The sequence below is a fragment of the Rhopalosiphum padi genome, chromosome 4 (assembly GCF_020882245.1).
Source record: "Rhopalosiphum padi isolate XX-2018 chromosome 4, ASM2088224v1, whole genome shotgun sequence".
Taxonomy (NCBI): Eukaryota; Metazoa; Arthropoda; class Insecta; order Hemiptera; family Aphididae; genus Rhopalosiphum; species Rhopalosiphum padi.
Window position 1 is genome coordinate 55,248,556 of NC_083600.1, and position 18,352 is coordinate 55,266,907.

At 27.0% G+C, this 18,352-nt stretch overlaps 3 protein-coding genes across 5 annotated transcripts; 2 read left to right on the forward strand and 1 right to left on the reverse strand.

Moving 5' to 3' along the window:
- Positions 1-3,036: 3,036 nt before the first annotated feature.
- On the forward strand, positions 3,037-4,826 carry LOC132928798 (uncharacterized). Of its 3 annotated transcripts, none has more exons than XM_060993690.1 (6): positions 3,037-3,202; positions 3,324-3,375; positions 3,447-3,564; positions 3,648-3,724; positions 4,181-4,448; positions 4,517-4,826. In XM_060993690.1, the coding sequence occupies exons 1-6, from the start codon at positions 3,144-3,146 to the stop codon at positions 4,735-4,737; spliced, it is 795 nt and encodes a 264-aa protein (XP_060849673.1). In that variant the 5' UTR covers positions 3,037-3,143; the 3' UTR covers positions 4,738-4,826. The 3 variants fall into 3 exon arrangements, with proteins under 3 accessions (XP_060849673.1, XP_060849674.1, XP_060849675.1); XM_060993691.1 differs by having other exon boundaries at positions 3,051-3,191; positions 3,250-3,375; XM_060993692.1 differs by lacking the exon at positions 3,324-3,375 and having other exon boundaries at positions 3,063-3,202.
- Positions 4,706-6,733, reverse strand: LOC132928796 (tyrosine-protein kinase Dnt-like). Its single transcript, XM_060993688.1, has one exon. It carries the CDS (start codon positions 6,464-6,466, stop codon positions 4,868-4,870), a length of 1,599 nt encoding a protein of 532 aa, XP_060849671.1. The 5' UTR covers positions 6,467-6,733; the 3' UTR covers positions 4,706-4,867.
- Positions 6,734-7,046: 313 nt separating this feature from the next.
- Positions 7,047-10,239, forward strand: LOC132928797 (NADPH:adrenodoxin oxidoreductase, mitochondrial). The gene is made up of 9 exons (XM_060993689.1): positions 7,047-7,479; positions 8,106-8,225; positions 8,284-8,502; positions 8,633-8,848; positions 8,914-9,106; positions 9,183-9,347; positions 9,412-9,549; positions 9,610-9,777; positions 9,861-10,239. The coding sequence occupies exons 2-9, from the start codon at positions 8,106-8,108 to the stop codon at positions 9,995-9,997; spliced, it is 1,356 nt and encodes a 451-aa protein (XP_060849672.1). The 5' UTR covers positions 7,047-7,479; the 3' UTR covers positions 9,998-10,239.
- The last annotated feature ends 8,113 nt before the right edge of the window (positions 10,240-18,352 follow it).

An 18,352-nucleotide genomic window follows, 5' to 3' on the forward strand; every position in this document is an offset into this window, starting at 1 on the left:
ATTATAAGATATTTTAATTTTCGAGAAGTGAACCAAAATTTACGAAATGGGTATAAAAACTTTAATTAGGTATTTACTATTTAGGTACCTACCTATATAATAATTACTGTTAGGTTGAAACAGACATTATATTATTGAAATGTGAAACAATTATTTTTTTTTTAATTGTTATGAATTGACATTCTACCCACAAAATACCGATTATCAAAAATTGAAATATTAATTGAAAACTTCACTAATAAGTACTTAATAATAATTAGATATTTATAAATTGTTGTAAAAAAAATCAGGGTTTCAATCTAGATTAATTAAATAAGGAAATTCGTGTTTTACTAGGTAATAAGTAATAACATAACTATACATATATTATTCTTAAAAATTCAAAAAAATAATTGGCTTTAACTTGGTTGATTTTTCTTCAATTTCAGTTTTTTTTAAACTGTTTTTTTAAATATAATCCACAAAGGCACAAACTGGCAGCTATCTTGACAATTTAGAAAACTTAATTGCATAAAAAAAATTTTGATAATTTTTAAATGTTTGAAAAAATTTCAAATCAATTCAATCACAATGTCCATACTTATTATTGTCAAAAAACCTCATTTAAATAAATTGATTTTCCACAAAGATACTAAGGGTGATCAGGACTTTTATTGGGACACAGACACACAGTGACAGTGCATATATAATATAGGTATCTACTATGTATTCAAATATTAAGTTAAATATTATTATAATTTATAAAAATATTTCAAACCTTAAAAACATTCTTTTCCAAAAACACAAACAACAATATTAACTTCAACAATTGCACGTATAGATAGTCTTTAATAGGAGTTAGTCTTTATAATTTATTTTAAAATTTGAATTTAAACTTGTAATGTATGAGGTTGCGGTATTAATGATTTAAAGTCATAAAATTCATGTAATATTGTATTATATAATATACATTATTCTATACCAACTTGTGTGATCTTAAATATTTCATGTTTTTAATGTGAAATAAAAAAATGTAGGTAAATTAATTATAATTGGTGATAATTATTTTATCCTAATTTTAAGCTGGTTACACATGGATTTTAATTTCGAATAATAATAATTAAATTTAAGTTTACTCTCACTGAGTTTTTTGTTTAAATCTGTTCACCTCTCTTCCTCACTTGCTATACTTTGACCTAAATTTTGAATACTTAATTTTAGGTAACAAAAATATAAGAATTCCAAGAATTATAGTATCATGTAATTTTAAATCTCCCATTTTGGCATTTTCCCAATACCTACTTGTAACTGCAAAAATAAATAAATTAATAATAATTATCAGCATATTTACTGAATATACTAAATCAGAGGTTCCCAAACTGTAGGTCGTTATTACATTTTTGATGGGTCACGTTATATTTTTAATTAATAATTTTTCTAATCATCCGCTATTACTTTTCGTTGATGTTCAAATTCAGTAAAACAGCAAAAAAAAAAGATCGTTCATTGATATTATGGGTCGCCAAAATTAAAAAAATTCCTGGTCGTATACAATAAAAAGTTTGGGAACTTCTGTACTAAATTAATAAATGGAAATATTAATTGTTATTGTTTTTAATTCAGAGGTGACCACATATTTTGATAAGTAGATATGTTGTTCATTATTTATTTATATTTTTTTTCTTAATTGTGTGTCAACAACTTTTGCAGATATTCCACCTATAAGTTATAGTTATAACATTACTGGAACCCCATCATCACTATATAACATTAATAAATGCAACTAAATTATTTTTAAGATAGTCATAAATTAAACCATACATTGACAATTTGTAAGGTTGAATATTATTATGGTGTCCAATTATAAAAATCTAAAAAAAGTACATTTTAAACTTTGTTACTTTATCACAAAAACCATCCTCTGAGAGAATGGGCCAATGTGTGTACTATTCTGCCTATTTTACCATTTTTACCCATAGATCATTTTCATTTATGTAAAATTATTTTTATCAGATTACTCTATTATTTAAATGTCTATTATGAACTATAAAAACTAATTATTTTGAATAGCTAACAATTTCATTATATTGTGTCAAGTAATTGGGTGAGTTTATTTATGATGAAAATACTTTGAAACTTAATATATTGAAAATATAAATAAATAAATATTCTAATGAGTGATGAGTCTAATTGCAAAATAAAACTTTAAATACAAAACATTTATTAATATGTTTCGTACGTATATTTAACTTCAATAACATTATAGGTAGGTACATATATATTATCTTGTATTAATATGCATTAGATCGAACCATAAGTCCATAAAATATAAACAATTAATTAAGTTTAAAAAAATCATTACCACCATGTATTAGCCCGTAGTATTGTTTAAAAATTAGTATCTATAATTTCATGTACTTAACAACATTTTTAAAGACACTATAAGACAATGCAATAATGCATAAAAAAAATAGTAGGTACTGTTTTATGAAAAAAAATAGTACATTTGGTCACCATAATATTATTTAATTTTCTATCAAGTCTGCTGATTGCTAATGTTGATGTATTACTCAATTCAACAATACCAAAAAAAAAAAAATGATATACTCGTATTATTATAAGCAATTTCAGTTAAACAAATAACCAAATAAGTTTTTTGACCAAGAGGAGTTAACTTGTTAACAAATTACAATAATACATACTCTTCTTTTATGTTAAATTATATACACAATTGAATATTATTTTCTTCATTTCACAGATTATATTATGATTTATCATATTAGCGCAAGGTGCAAGACTTGTCACACTAGAATATTATACATCTCAATATCTCATATCTAAATAATTCTTCGTTTGTAAATCTATTAATTTAGATATAATTGAATATTTCACTGTAAGTTCGTATCTAAGAACGAAATTATTTTTTGCAATGTAAAATATAATAAGTTTTTTCTGAAAAACTGGAAAATGGGTTATTTAACGCACTCTATTGGACTTTTTATGCAGCTTTTGTTGATAATAAACAAGCAACAATAATTTTGTGATAAAACCGCCGCGTTGTGACGTGATTTTGAATATGTGGACTTTTTAGTTATTATTTTTATATCTTATATTATAAAATTAATTAGGTACTAAAGTTTTTAAATCTTAAGATTACAATTAAAATGACATCGATCACCACCAATAGATTATTAAGCGGAATGATCAAACTGGTGCGCAACAGGTAAATATTTATACCTTGTATACTCATATTATATTATAATATAATAGGATTGCGTGTAACGTGTGTGTGGTGAAAAGCGATTACCTAGTAATAAAGTTTTTGTATATCTAACGATGAGTAGAAGTACGATTTGTCTGTTCGATGTTGATGGAACTGTTACAGATCCTAGACAGGTATGCTATTCCCAAAATTATCTATTACATTATGCAGATGGTCAGTTTTATATGTTTAAAACTTCTTGTAGCCAATCGACCCGTCTGTGAGGTTGTACATGGTTGATAAGCTGAAGAAAAAAACACTCATAGGGTTGGTGAGTGGTTCAGATGTATCAAAGATAGATGAACAGCTTGGAGGCCCAGAATGTAAGATTGCAATTGTTTGTCTTATTGCTGTTCCATTTTTAAAAATTAATCTTACAAAAATAAAATTGTTTTTTTCTATTTAGACACAGCCCAATTTGACTATGTATTTGCAGAAAACGGTCTGGTTGCATTCAAGAATGGTAAAGAATTAAAAAAACAAGTATGCTAACCTTTTATGATACATCATAATTTTGTAAAATAATTTATTTACCTATGTTATAAATTCTTTATTATATAAAGATTAAAGGTTTACATATTTATTTTTATTAGATTAGTATTAAATAATTAAAAATTATATTAAAGTTGATTAAATTATATAAAACAATCAGAAGACATGTTAAATTATTTCATAATCTGTTCTTTTAATTTTGTTTGCAACTTCTTTATAATTTCAAATGACAAGCCATTAATCATTTATATAAACATTATTTTTTACTATATAGAAGGTACTGTAATCTGTGGAATAAAGAAAAAAATGAACTATAAAATACAAAAATATTTCTATTTAATACTAAAAAAATATGTTTGAAATTTAACATTAAATGTCGTTTATAAAATAATTTTTACAAATTTATGTTTCCATAATATTCAATGGTATTTTTTTGTTATTTATTAGACGATTGTTGATTATTTGGGCGAAGAAAAACTGCAAACATTCATTAACTTTGCATTAAATTACATGTCAAAAATACAATTGCCAGTGAAACGTGGTAATTTTATAGAATTTCGAACTGGCATGATCAATATTAGTCCTGTTGGTCGGTCTTGCTCAAAAATTGAACGTGACAATTTTGAAGAATATGATAAAATTCATAACATCAGAAAGAAATTCATTGAAAACATTAAAGAAAACTTACCAGATATTGGTTTGACTTATAGTATTGGTTAGTACTCAGTTTATATTGATGTAACATTATTCATATTATGTTTTCTAACACTCATTATTGTTTAGGTGGTCAAATAAGTTTTGACTGTTTTCCTATAGGATGGGATAAACGATATTGTCTACGCTATATTGAGGATGAGTTTAAAGGGAATATACATTTTTTTGGAGATAAAACATTTGTAGGAGGAAATGATCATGAAATTTTCAATGACCCGAGGGTGATTGGACATGCAGTTATTAATCCAAGAGACACTATTTTGCAATTAAACAATCTGTTTAATAAATAATAATAGAATTTAAAGCATTAGAAATAAATTATATGTACAATTTAGCTCTTATGTGAGAGTAAATAAAAATAAATAAATAAAACAAAGAATTATCACAACTGCAATACAAAACATAAGTCAATGGTAAATGTTATACAAATTTAACAAGTTGATTGTTGAATTCATTCATAAATACAGATAGTTGGGAAAATGTTGGCCTTTCATTAGGAGCTAGTGCCCAGCAGCATGCCATCACAGTGAACAGTTCATCAGGACAGTTGACTGGCTGGGTTAATCTAAAACCATCTTGAAGGTAAGCTGACATTTCAAATGGATCAATGTCAGCATATGGTTGCTGACATAAAGTCAATAGCTCCCAGAGCAGAACTCCAAATGACCAAATGTCAGAGGCAGTACTAAATTTCTTGTGCTCTAAACTTTCAACAGCCATCCATTTTATTGGTCTATTTTTGTTGTCTCCTAAACAATGATAGTCACTGGGAAATAGATCCCTCGACAGAGCGTTATCAGCTATCTGAATTTTCAATTCTTGGTTGACGAGACAATTCCTTGCAGCAACATCTTTGTGCAGATGTCTATTTTTATGTAAATATTGCATACCAGTTATTATTTGTAGTGTCATGTCAATTATTTCTCTGGTAGTTAATGTGTATGAAATACTTTCAGACGTCTTACAGTTTTGTAAAAATTTCTTTAAATTTTCATTATTGTTGTATGGATACAAAAGAAAAGGTTCTACATGTTGTTCAACAGACACAGCTTGTATTGTTAATATATTTTTATGGTTAAGTCCGTACATACTCAGGCCTTCGTGTAATAGCACAGATATTTGTACAGCACTCGCTTGATCGGTAACAGTTTTTACAAACACGTCTTCATCTTTTCCATTCACATCTGTGTATAAGCCTTTGTAAACTCGTCCAAATGTACCTTCTAATTCAATACTCTGTAATCTAATTCGTTGTCTCTGGACACTAAGCTCTACAATGCATTCATGTAAATCTTTTACTTTGGTTTTTGATCCTGGTAGTGATTTTTGATTGAACTTGTTACTTGAATTTAGTGCAGATTTTAAAAACATATTTACTTCATTATTCTGGAAACCTTTAATTATCAAGAGATCTCGTGCTTTATCACGATGGTAAGTAGTGGCCAGACAACAAATTACAGCTAGTGCTACTAATGAGGATGCAGCAGCTATCATATGGTAAAAAAATGATGGTTCATAGTAAGGTGGCACAGAAGAGTCTGTTTCAGGAACAATTGTTGTTTCATTGAGATGTTGATCTAAGCAAAATTTTTTAAACATAAGGTTGACATCAATAACATCATTTGGCCAATTGTCTGATATTTTAATTGACACACTAATGTCAGTATTTCCAGACTTAACTGCGCATGGCAAAGATATGGAAAATACAGATTGCATGTCAGGCACAGTACCCTCTTGAGCCATATTGAGTTTTGGTACTACGCTATCCTTGTCAGCCTGCATAGAAATTTTGTATAATAGAGTACCCTTGGAGTTCCACGTAAAATTCAGAGTGCTGACAAACGACGGTACTTCCAAAGCATATTGCACAGCATTGGCATTGAGGTGACCGCCGCGCACATAATACAGTCGTGCAGCCAAGCCCATAAGCGGTTCCACATCACTGGCATCGAAATACAAATCAAATTGTGCACAATCGACAACGGTCAGCAACAGTGGCAATATCAATAGATGTTCCATGTTATTAGATTCGTTTATTGAGCAGTTACGGAGACCATACAAGTGTAGTAGACATTAGGAACTATCATGAACTGTTTACCTCGTTTGGACGTAACGAGTATGTGGCATAGACATGTGAATAGACCCATTGCGGTTTATCATAATAAAAAAATTAATAACAAAACCATAATAATAAAATTAAAAGAATAATTAAAATACACTATGCAATTACGAGTGTTACGAATGTCGACTATCGGCTGACGGCTATGGCTATCGCAAATTGCAAGTGATCGTGATGGAGTTGCATTTAGTGTCAATTACATTTCACAGTGTAAACAAAAACAAATTACCATCGAACATTTGATAGCGTCGACACAGTCTGGCCACATTCGACAAAAACTTAACCTTATCGTAAACAATTTCCTAATGATCATAACTCTGTTATCAACTGAACGTTATCACTTATCGTCGACCTTTTGACGTAGTAGACACGTTAAGACAGTGAAGACCGCGGACTGATAGTAGTATAGTACTATCTTATACTATCTTAGTCCGTGGTGAAGACACTGGCACACGCAACACGCTACACTTCCCATCACTCCACACTATATTATTGTTTTCTTTTCCTGTAACACTACAGATTACAGTATACAATAAACATCGTACTAGAGACAGTAGAGACTCAACGTTTAGCGTAGTAGAGACCAATTTAATTCGTAGAGTAATTACTCTATGATTTAATTTAACCAATTAATCTTTTATCTAAGATAGAGACATTCGAGCACGTCTTTATACTTGATAGTGAACGCTGGAAACTAAGACAGTCGTGTACGACGTACGTGTATGGTGTATACTGTATTTCTTTTCGTGTGTCTTGTTCAATGACTAATGCCCCTAATGGTCGGTAGTATATTACACTATCACATTAACTTCTGTCTTCATTTAAACTTGACCTAAAAAAATAAATATAATTTTCTTTTGAACCTTAAAAAAAACATTTGTTTTATATTAATAGACTTTGGAATCAACGAATTGTAAGTAAAAACTATTTTATTTTTGAATACAATCATTTTTATTACAATTACTAAAAAAAAAAAAACATAGTTAACAATCACTTCCATAAGACTTTAATTTTTTAGATTTCGTCAGGTGTTCTTGGAAAAATACATTATTGACTCCATATTGTAATAGGTCACGAAACAAATAAAAAACAAATTCGAAATTATTATTTGGCAATTTTTCCAAAAACCAATATGATAAAATATATGTGTAATTTAATAATATGTAGTCTTTATTTTTATTTATTAATCATTAGATATAAAGGTGTAATATGAAAATTGATTTAATTATAAAGTTATTTTTATAGAAATGTATACTTACTACTTTCTAAATAGTAAATATAGTTATTTGATTTTAAGAGTAATTGATATCTTCAAAATGAAAAAATAAATTATTTAGTATTTATTATTTATTAAATTTTATTTTGTAATGCTTGAAAATAATTTTAATTTAGTTATTATTATAATAGACAATAGTATATAATATTCTTATAATTTGATAATCTAACTTAATTTACCTTTATATATTATGATTTATGATGTATAAATTAAAAGTATATTATGAGACAGCATACCAATAAAAACTTATACTGGATTTACAGATGCGATGGAGATACTTAAGTTATACAATAAGGAAATATTCAAAACATGCCAACAGATTTCATGTAGGCATTATAGGTGCTGGTCCTGCAGGGTTTTATTGTGCACAACAGTTACTAAAAGTAATATAAAACTCTTATTAATATTTAAACAATTTTTATGAAATTTATTACATTTTAGAAAATACCTAGTTGTCAGATTGATATATATGAAAGATTACCAGTCCCATTTGGTCTTGTACGTTATGGCGTGGCTCCTGATCATCCAGAAGTAAAAAATGTTATAAATACATTTACTAAAACTGCATCAAATGAAAATGTCCGATTTATAGGCAATGTCTCACTTGGTTCTGATATTTCTTTGGCACAACTTAAACATTCCTATAATGCTGTAGTATTAGTAAGTTTCAATATGTTAAATTATATGACAGTAAAATAATGTAAATAGCATAGGGCCTAGCAATTATAATGAATAATGATAATAATAATGAAAAAAAAAATCTATGATGTAATGTTTATTATTTCTTTAGGCTTATGGTGCCGATGAAGACAAAAAATTAAATATTCCTGGTGAAAATTTATCCAATGTTATATCAGCTACAAAATTTATAGGATGGTATAATGGTTTGCCAGCAGATAAAAATATTAAATTAGATTTGAATGTTGAGCATGCTGTTATTGTAGGACAAGGAAATGTTGCTTTGGATGTTGCAAGAATATTATTAACACCAGTTGACAAACTGAGAGTCGGTACAGTTTATGTTTTTAATCATAGCCTTTGATGATTGTAATTACATATTACTTTTTCCAGAAAACGGACATCACAGAATATAGTTTAGAGACTTTAACACAAAGTAAAGTGAAAAAAATCACTCTTATAGGTCGTCGAGGTCCTTTACAAGTAGCATTTACTATTAAAGAACTTAGAGAAATGTTGAAATTACCTGGAGTAAGCACAAATTTTTATGAAGACCAAATTAATGATATTGATAAAATCATTAGTGGTAATTATTTTAAATATGTTTGTTTTTAAATAAATTAAAAATTACCTTTTTTATATTAATGAATACAATATTACAGATTTACCAAGACCTCGAAAACGATTAATACAACTCATGTATGATGCATCACAAAAAACAGAAGTTCAAGATAAATTATTTGATTTATTATTCCTGCGAACACCTATTTCAATAATAGGTACAACAACAATTGAAGGAATTAAACTAGCTGTAAACCATCTAGAAGGTAAAAAAATTATAATTTAATTTTATGAATACTAATAATTTTTGATAAACAACAATATTTTTAGGAGAAAATGCAGTGGTTACAGATGAAAAATATACATTAAAATGTGACATAGCATTTCGCAGTATTGGATATCGTAGTGTTCAAGCAGATCCTGATGTACCTTTTGATAATATATCTTCAACAGTACCTCAAAGTATAGGTATACTCTTTAATTTTTATATTTTGATTATAAATAATTAAATATATTTTACTTTTAAAGGTGTTTATAGTGTTGGTTGGTTGTCTTCAGGACCTGTAGGAGTGATATTATCCACTATGAGTAATGCTTTTCAAGCAGCTTCATTAATCGGCCAACACTTTGATAAAGGCTTACTTAGTGAGCAAAAACCAGGGTATAATTATATTTCAAAGATATTAGAAAATAAAGGTATTTATCTTCATATTAGCTAAAATATATTAGTTTACCAATAGTTAATAGAAAAAATAATTTAAATTAAAATATTTTTTTAGGCATAATTACTGTTGATTGGAATGGATGGACAAAAATTGACAAAGTTGAGGTTGAAAGAGGAATAAAACATGGTAAGCCAAGAGAAAAAATTGTTGATGTTGATGAAATGTTACAAATTGGAGGAATATTAAAATAATCTTTTGAAATCATATTCAAAATCTATTTAATTGTAGTAATGTTTAGATAAATAAATATAAATAGTTCTAAGTAAAAAAAGTATGAAATGTTAAATAATAATAAATTGATACTTATGTCAATAAATATTTTATTTTAGATACAAATAATTGCTCTTTAATTAATTCAATTTTTTTTTACCAATTTTACTCTGTATCAATTTGTATTTGATTTTAAATATTAATAAAAAAATTATTTTTTAAATGTTTTTATTATTTGTTAATTTAAAAAGCCTAGTTTATTTTCTTAAAAACTGAAAATTATTTAAATTTAAGTCAAAATAACAACACCTTTAGTTTATTATCTTAAGACATCATAAATTCCAACAATATTTTAGATTTTGAGTAGAATAATGAATGTATTGACTTTTATGATATAGTATTTTGTGTCTCAAGACATCTTTTTGTATATAAAACATTAGGATTATTAATTTTGAAAGTGGTTACAAGTAGCAAATTGGATTTAGTAAGTACTTTATGATAGGGGGGGGGGAGTAATGAAAGTAAATAATTTAATGGTGAAAAAGTTGAGCAAGTGGGTACCACTGCGCTGTTCATAGATGTTAAGTGAATCATTGTAATAAATGTGTTAAATTTGAATTCAATGATATAATATTGTATAAAAAAACAATTCTAAGTGAGGAAAGTCTGTTTGCCTTTATTAACCACTAAGTATTTTTAATTATAGAACATTTAAGTCAACTTCACCTTATCATAACCGTAAGACAGTGGATAAAACAGAAAGCTTCATTAAAATAAATAGAGCCTATATTAAAATTAATCTATATTTATTTGAAAATATTGAATATAGGTGAATTTATTATATACGTAAAATATTTAAGTTTCAACAAATACTATTTTTAAATTATAATAAAACAATTAACATTATTATTAATTATATATTATTTATATATTATATACTGTAGAAACTTTTAATTTCGCCTCTCTAAAGTTCAAACTAGATTCGATTTTCTATTCAGCCTTCAAAATTGAAATTAAACCTTTTTTAAATTACCTATCGTGTGTATATATATTTATAAAAAAAACACAAACTCATCATTCATATCATTGTACAAAAGCTATGCTCCGCTCAAAACCTAATAAAAGGAAAAATTTTTACTTAAAATTGGTTAACAAAATCAATTTTATTTTATTTGTTTTTTGATGTGAAACATCTAATGGCGCGGTACGGTAGTGAGATCGACTAATAATAATAATAATAATTAAAAAAAAAAAATAATTAAATAATAATAATAATTTTCAACATTATTACAAAAAGAAAATTGTTGATGTTTCACATCTGCCAGGCGTCCCGCGACGGCTCAGTTTTTTTTTTGTATCTATATGGCTATATAAAAAGCGAATTACTGTAGATAGTAAATTATTATACTAAACGTTTATATTAAAATTTCTATACGTGAAAAAATATTCAAAAATTGTTTATATGATATATGCAAAGTGTTATGAAGTGATGACAATTGATGGAGTGTAACTAAAGGTAGTCATTTGAAAGTTGATCATTATACTACCTACTATGTACAGTGGTCGAAATGGATCAAAATAAGTGAAAGGATGCCTAACAATTCAGATGTTCTCATTTCATCATAATATTATTCACACTGTTTTTTTTTTTATATTAATTTAGCAATTTATCGGCTCACACATGATATGTATGGTATATCGCCATATCGGATATCCACTTATCACTTTATCAGTTATCAACAAAATATTGCTAAAAATTAAGTTTAGATATTTTAGCATATTATAGCTACGTCCTTACTTATCAATTATCATCATTAATTTCATTATTGTTCTGTAGTATTTTATTTTATTTTTGTTTGAAAAAGCATATACCTATTATTTTTACATTTTAAACGCCAATCGGGTTTAGTTAGAATATATTTATTAATTATATTATATAATTGGCTCTAAACAAGGCTATAGATAATATAATTGCGAAACGACTTATACTAAATAACACAATAAGCTGAGCCAAAATGATATAAAACAATATTAAATTTAATTAAAAATGTTCTCTTAGATAAAAATCTATAATTTAAATTTTAAATGAAATAATTTTAAAAATATAAAAATGTTAATATGTAGGTACTTCACTTAAAAAAAGTAGGCAAGTGGGTATCGCTCTACTGTATAGTAGAGATGGAGCCGTGATCGTAGGTCACTCACTATAATGGATGTGTTAAATTTGAATGCAATAACGGGTATCATTGTATACGAAAAACGATTCTGAATGGAGATAATTTTACAGTCAATGATAATTAGTTGGATATATTATAATATTACCTATATTTAAATTGTAATATATTGTTATTTTACGCGATTACGTAAAAATTTTAATTTCATATGCTCATAAAATGTTGACGCTGGAATTTTTTTTTACAGTTACTTAAAGGAAAACTTATGGATAACCTGATTGGATTTTTTAACCTTAAGTATAAATCACAACAATTTTATGAATTTTAAACTTCAAAATTCCTTACACATTTTCACGATTTTAATATATTTCGTAAGCATTTGAACTTTAAATGCTTATAAACAAAAATTGTTTACGATCAAAACGATTTTGATTTTTTTTTTACTACGATAAGTACAACTTATAATAAACCTTGTATTAAATTTTAAAGATTTTTTAGATAGTCAAATTTTATTTTATCGGCATTTTAAGAAAAAAACTTAGAAAAGTCGAAAATTTCAATTGTTTATAAGCAGTGGCGTCATTTCAGTTTTCAATAGAAAGGGGCAAAGGTTTTGACCAGTCCGAATGGGTAAAAAAAAACCGCTTGCTTCGCTTGCAACCAAATAATATCTACTTACATTTTTATCGAATTACCATTCCCACCTCACTATCATTCATAATTATACTTAATAAGATTTTTTTTTACTCTAATTGTTACAAGCCTTTTTATTAACTGGGTAATAACATAATTTGCAAATATATGATAGCAGGTATTTTATAAAAACAATTGTACAATCTTATACCAATTAAAACTCTGTAAACTATAAAGTATAACAACTTTTATTAATTAAGAAGAATATACTTAATTTATTAAAGGATATATTCTTTTTTTCAATCTAAAAGATAGGTACAAAAAATCGAATTTAGAAATTAATATTATCTTAAATTATATTTATTTTTTATTTTTTATTGCTTGATAACTGGTTCAGGTTTTGTTTGTTTATTAAACATTTCAGTAATTGTTTTTGATTCTTGGGCGACTTGCTGTAGTTTTATTTTTTTTTGCACGATGGTTTTTGGCCGCACCACCCATTTATTTTTTTTAAGAAATGTTTTGTCCATATTATCAAAAGAATAATGAAAACACGCGTCACGAAAAAAATGAATATATGTAGAATAAGCGGTTACTGAAACTGAACTAAATTAACAAAATAATAGTTTACTGTGAATTGTGAATATTGTGATATACGACTGTCGCAAGTTAACTGAAGTAGTGAAGCCTGAGGACTGAGATCAAGGATAATAAATAAGAGTGTCAATCGATTGATGTTTTTAGAATTTGTAGATTTTAAAAATAAAACTATACGGGATTATGATATTAATTATTATTATTGTTGTGCGTACAACAATATTGTGTTCCTAAATCCATTTTTTTAACAAAACACATACTCACACGCACACACAAAACATACATGCACGTTCCGCATGTGTCTAAATATAAATTTATTCCAACTATCAATTAATTAAAAATGTATCATTGTGACAATAATTTTTTAGTAGTTAGACTGTAAAATATTTTCTGAAAATACTATACAAATAATTATGTTTTTCACTAATAAAATATAATAATGGTTAAATGGCAAAAACCGGACACCGGCCGGGCTGCTTTTAAAATCAGACAGGGGCAAATGCCCACCTTGCCCCCCTCAAATGACACCACTGTCTATAAGTAGTTTAAAAAAGGTCAAAATACTTTGAAAATTTAATCGTAAATAGATAACCATAATATAAAAATTTGGTGAAAATTTCAAGTACTTACAATGATTCGTTTTTGAGTTACAGCAAAATCAAAAAATCGATTTTGTCGAAAAGTGGTTATTATGCGTAAAAATTCCCGTTTTTCCGTTATTTTTTCAGGGGTTTTCCCAACGCTTTTGAAAACTATTGGACATTTTTTACTTTTGACTCCCCAAAGTACCAACTAGATGATTTTTCCTATTTAAAGAGGGGCTGAAGTCAAAAATCGAAGCATTATTACTACTTCAAAACGTGATGACAGACACACAAAAAAAAAATTTAAAAAAAAACACACACCATTGTAAAATCAATACATTCATCACTCCGTAGTCCGTTCAGAATCTAAAACAAATCTTAGGAGGGATACGTTATTCAGTATTCTAGACAAAATAAGTAGAGGGTAGAGGGATGAAAAATGTAAGCTTAAATATGTCATCCCTCTATATCCTACCTCACTTCAATCATTGACTATACGTGATGCATTGAGTATATCTGTAGTTTTATTGAATGGGATAATTGGCTGACACAGTAAAACGAGTGGGGTAACTGTGAAACACAATTCGTATAGGTACGACACATTATTATAATATTTTGCCTACAAAAACACGCATTTTATTGTTTATTATTTTGAAATTAAAACAAATTTGCATACAATAATAATATAATACTATACTGTATATATATAATACATACTAGGTATCTGGCATATCATGATTCACGAGCAAAGAGTCGAGTAAAAAAAATAGTACTTATATAATATAGTAGGTACCAATATGGCAATATGTATTTTAATGTTATTGTAATTATAAATTCCTCTCCACCCAAAGCACTTATAGCTTACTCCAATTAGGTATATACCTGCAGTTCTTAGCAACTCAATTTGTAACAATCATTAGGTGCAGGCGAGCAGCAAAATGCCTTCATTATTTCAATAAAAGTAAAAGATCTCGCGCTTTCGCCCTAAAAACATCAACGGTTTCATAATCTCCCCTTATATCATCGATAAATATTATTTCCTCTTGTATATTTGTCCCCATTCCTCACGGGTGTATGTAATTTGCGCCACATCTAAAAATTAATTTTGTTAATTTACGCTATCTTGTACCTTCAAAAATCGTAATTTGCGCCACTTTTAAATAAATATATTTTTAATCATTGATCAATCTAGTAATTTAAATAGTTAAAATTATTGAAATAAGTGTAAAATAAATACAATTTCAATTATTAAAAAAATATATAAAAATCAGTCATATAAGTATACGTAATTTATGTAACCTTTTGACTTTTGAGACAGCAGATCCGATGCAATATCGATTGGAAAATTCCAACAATTTAAGTTAAAAGTGTGGCGCAGATTACATATTATTCTACTTAGTTTTCTGACGTGGCGCAAATTACCAAAATTAATTTTTAGATGTGGCGCAAAATACATGCGTCTTTAAATTTACCTATACTGGTGGCGCAAAATACTATCTCCCTTCCCCACGTACTAATCACATAATACTTTGGTACTTACTAAGTATTGAGTTCCTATAGTGTTCCTATACCTACTATTTCTACACGCATACTCAAATAATAAAATTAGAGCTCAATAATAATTTCTCTAAAAAAATCATTTATTTTTCATTTCAAAAAACCTTTATTTATTAAACAAAGACTAAGGTTAGGTTCATTGTCATCGTTGTACTTTATATGTTATTCTTTAATAGAGAAAAAATTGTAAATACCTAATTATTTTATAAAAATTATATTATTCTTTAGATTACTATAGAATATTTTTTATCTTCCATCACACCATTATATCATTATAATATAATAAAATAAAATATTTTATTTTTTATTCATATTTAATATGTACCTAATATTAAAAGAAAAATAATGGTGACTACTGTGAAATATTCATATCTATTACTATAGAGTTTATAAAAATCCATTACAATAATATAATCTTCTTACGATTAATTTGCCGAAACCGTTTCATAGTATTATAATATGGTAGAATACTAAAATGATTTTATTTATAGATAGGTAGAATTTTATTAATTTATTTACAACGTATCTTATAGATAAGCGTATGTTGTGAGAAAATTGTTTGATTGCACGTTGGTTTTATAATCATTTTATAGTTTTATATTTATTATTTTATTAGGTATATTACTATACTAAATAATGTATACGCAAACTGCCATTGCCGTTTTCATCAAAAACCTCTATGTTTACAATCATAATGTACCTAACTTTACCTATAGACATTTTACACATTAGTTTATTATTATGTTTATTGTATATTGGTATTTGAGTACCTATAAATATTGGGTAATATTATATATTTTTGGCAGTACATATTAATTTATTAATACCTACATTATATATAAATAGCGAATTTTCCTACATCCTACATACAAAATAACAAAGCCACGATTTTATTATTATCGTCTCACACATCCATATACCGAAATATTTAATGAGATAAATTTAATTTTTGTTTAAAGAAGGACACTGTTTAAATAGTCATGTTTTCCTTCAAAATATCTTTACAAAAAAAATTAATTCTTTCTGTACACAAGTTTAACTCTCTTTTTATCTCCCGAGGACATTTTATATTTTTATATGAAATTAATTTCATTGGAATTTTATTGGGTACCTACATATTATATTATTATATTATATATGTTGATAATATCCTTTAAATATTTTACCAGAGGGGTTTATATTATCCCTTTAGAATTTAAATTGTAACAAAAAAATACATACATTTTTTAAGTTTTAAATAATACAATAAAAATCGTTTTGTGGTTGTTTCATATAGTCATATATTTATATAAACGTAATATAAATTATTTGTAAATCAACTTATATAAGTGATGACTATGGATATTAGAATGATTAGGCTAATATATAAACTATTTATCGGTTTTATGAAATATACGCTGAATATTTTTTAAGGGATGAAGAATGTGTGTAAACTACAAAGTGTAAAGATTAAAGTGATAGCGTTTTGATTATTTAAGTGATGTAAGAAATATGATCTGTAAAGGAGAAAAGTAGGCATCACCTGCATTATACGTATATACACGTTGAGATGTCTTCCAATTCCAAGTGACGGCAACGGGCAAGTGTGTGTGTGTGTGTGTGTGGCGTGTGCTCAGGGCGGCTCATCGTTTATGAAATATTCATAACCCTTTTGAAATACTCTGCCGAATTGTGTATAAAATTATTAATGCACAATCTCACAGCGGTATATATAATGCACGACAGAACCTTAAATTATTCCTCATCTAATTTTCTGCAATGATATACCAATGTGGATAAAGAGGTGCAGTATTCCAGTTTGTGCGAGAATATGTACATTGTGCAATAGGGTATACCCACACACATATTATGTATACTTTAATACGAATAACAAAACCACGTTTATTGTTCATAAGAAATAAAAATAATACAATTTAAACACAAAATATATATTCTTGTACTATAAGGACCTATTTGAACGCTTAAACCATACATTTGATGGAGACGATGGAGTGGAAATATAATACATATTATACTTATTAATTGTACAAATATGAAAATTGACTAGTGAATACTGCTTTGTTATATAGTAGGTGCCGAAGTAGCAAGGTGATGAATGTGTTAGACTTGAATTCAATAATATTATATAATTGTATACAAAAAGCGAATCAGAGCATGGACGGTTCATATAAGCCAATATCACTAAGCATGTATACTTCATGTTTTTTTTTTTGATATTGCTATTATGTTAAGTAATTCATTATTTATTTTAATATAATTAATTTAGTGTAAGTAAGTTAAATTATTTTTTTCTGAAAACATAAATAATACATATCATTACATCATTATCATAGGCGGAGCCACAGGGCGTGCAGGGTATGCAGCTGCACGCCCTGATCGCCCCCCCCCCCAAAAAAAAAAATCTGTTATAAGAAAGTCGATGGTTAATTTGGTTGAAGTCTAATGATCATTATAAATACTTCAACCAATTTTTTAATGTCATTCAAAAGTTTGTAGTGATCCCAGTAACAAGTTGTACTTGTGAGAGGTCTTTCTCTAAATTAACCCTAGTCAAATCCAAATTAAGATCTACCATGAAGCAAGAGAGATTGAATGCTTTGATGGTATTGACAGTAGAACAGGAAATGGCAGTAAATGTTGATGCTGATGCTGTTATAGACGATTTTAAAATAGCGGTAGATTTTAATAGACGAATGTCATTATAATATTTTTGAGTAGTTTATTTAAGTCAATATTATAAATATATATTTTTAATTTTTTTTTTTTTATTATTAGTCATGACATAAGTAAT

Excerpts from the sequence above, each read along its gene's own strand:
- LOC132928797 (XM_060993689.1), top strand. The coding sequence starts at position 8,106 with ATGCGATGGAGATACTTAAGTTATACAATAAGGAAATATTCAAAACAT. Across the intron at positions 8,849-8,913 it reads CACCAGTTGACAAACTGAGA|AAAACGGACATCACAGAATA; the intron begins GTCGGTACAGTT and ends TACTTTTTCCAG. Across the intron at positions 9,348-9,411 it reads AGCTGTAAACCATCTAGAAG|GAGAAAATGCAGTGGTTACA; the intron begins GTAAAAAAATTA and ends CAATATTTTTAG.
- LOC132928796 (XM_060993688.1), bottom strand. The coding sequence starts at position 6,466 with ATGGAACATCTATTGATATTGCCACTGTTGCTGACCGTTGTCGATTGT.
- LOC132928798 (XM_060993690.1), top strand. The coding sequence starts at position 3,144 with ATGACATCGATCACCACCAATAGATTATTAAGCGGAATGATCAAACTG. Across the intron at positions 3,725-4,180 it reads GTAAAGAATTAAAAAAACAA|ACGATTGTTGATTATTTGGG; the intron begins GTATGCTAACCT and ends GTTATTTATTAG. Across the intron at positions 4,449-4,516 it reads TGGTTTGACTTATAGTATTG|GTGGTCAAATAAGTTTTGAC; the intron begins GTTAGTACTCAG and ends ATTATTGTTTAG.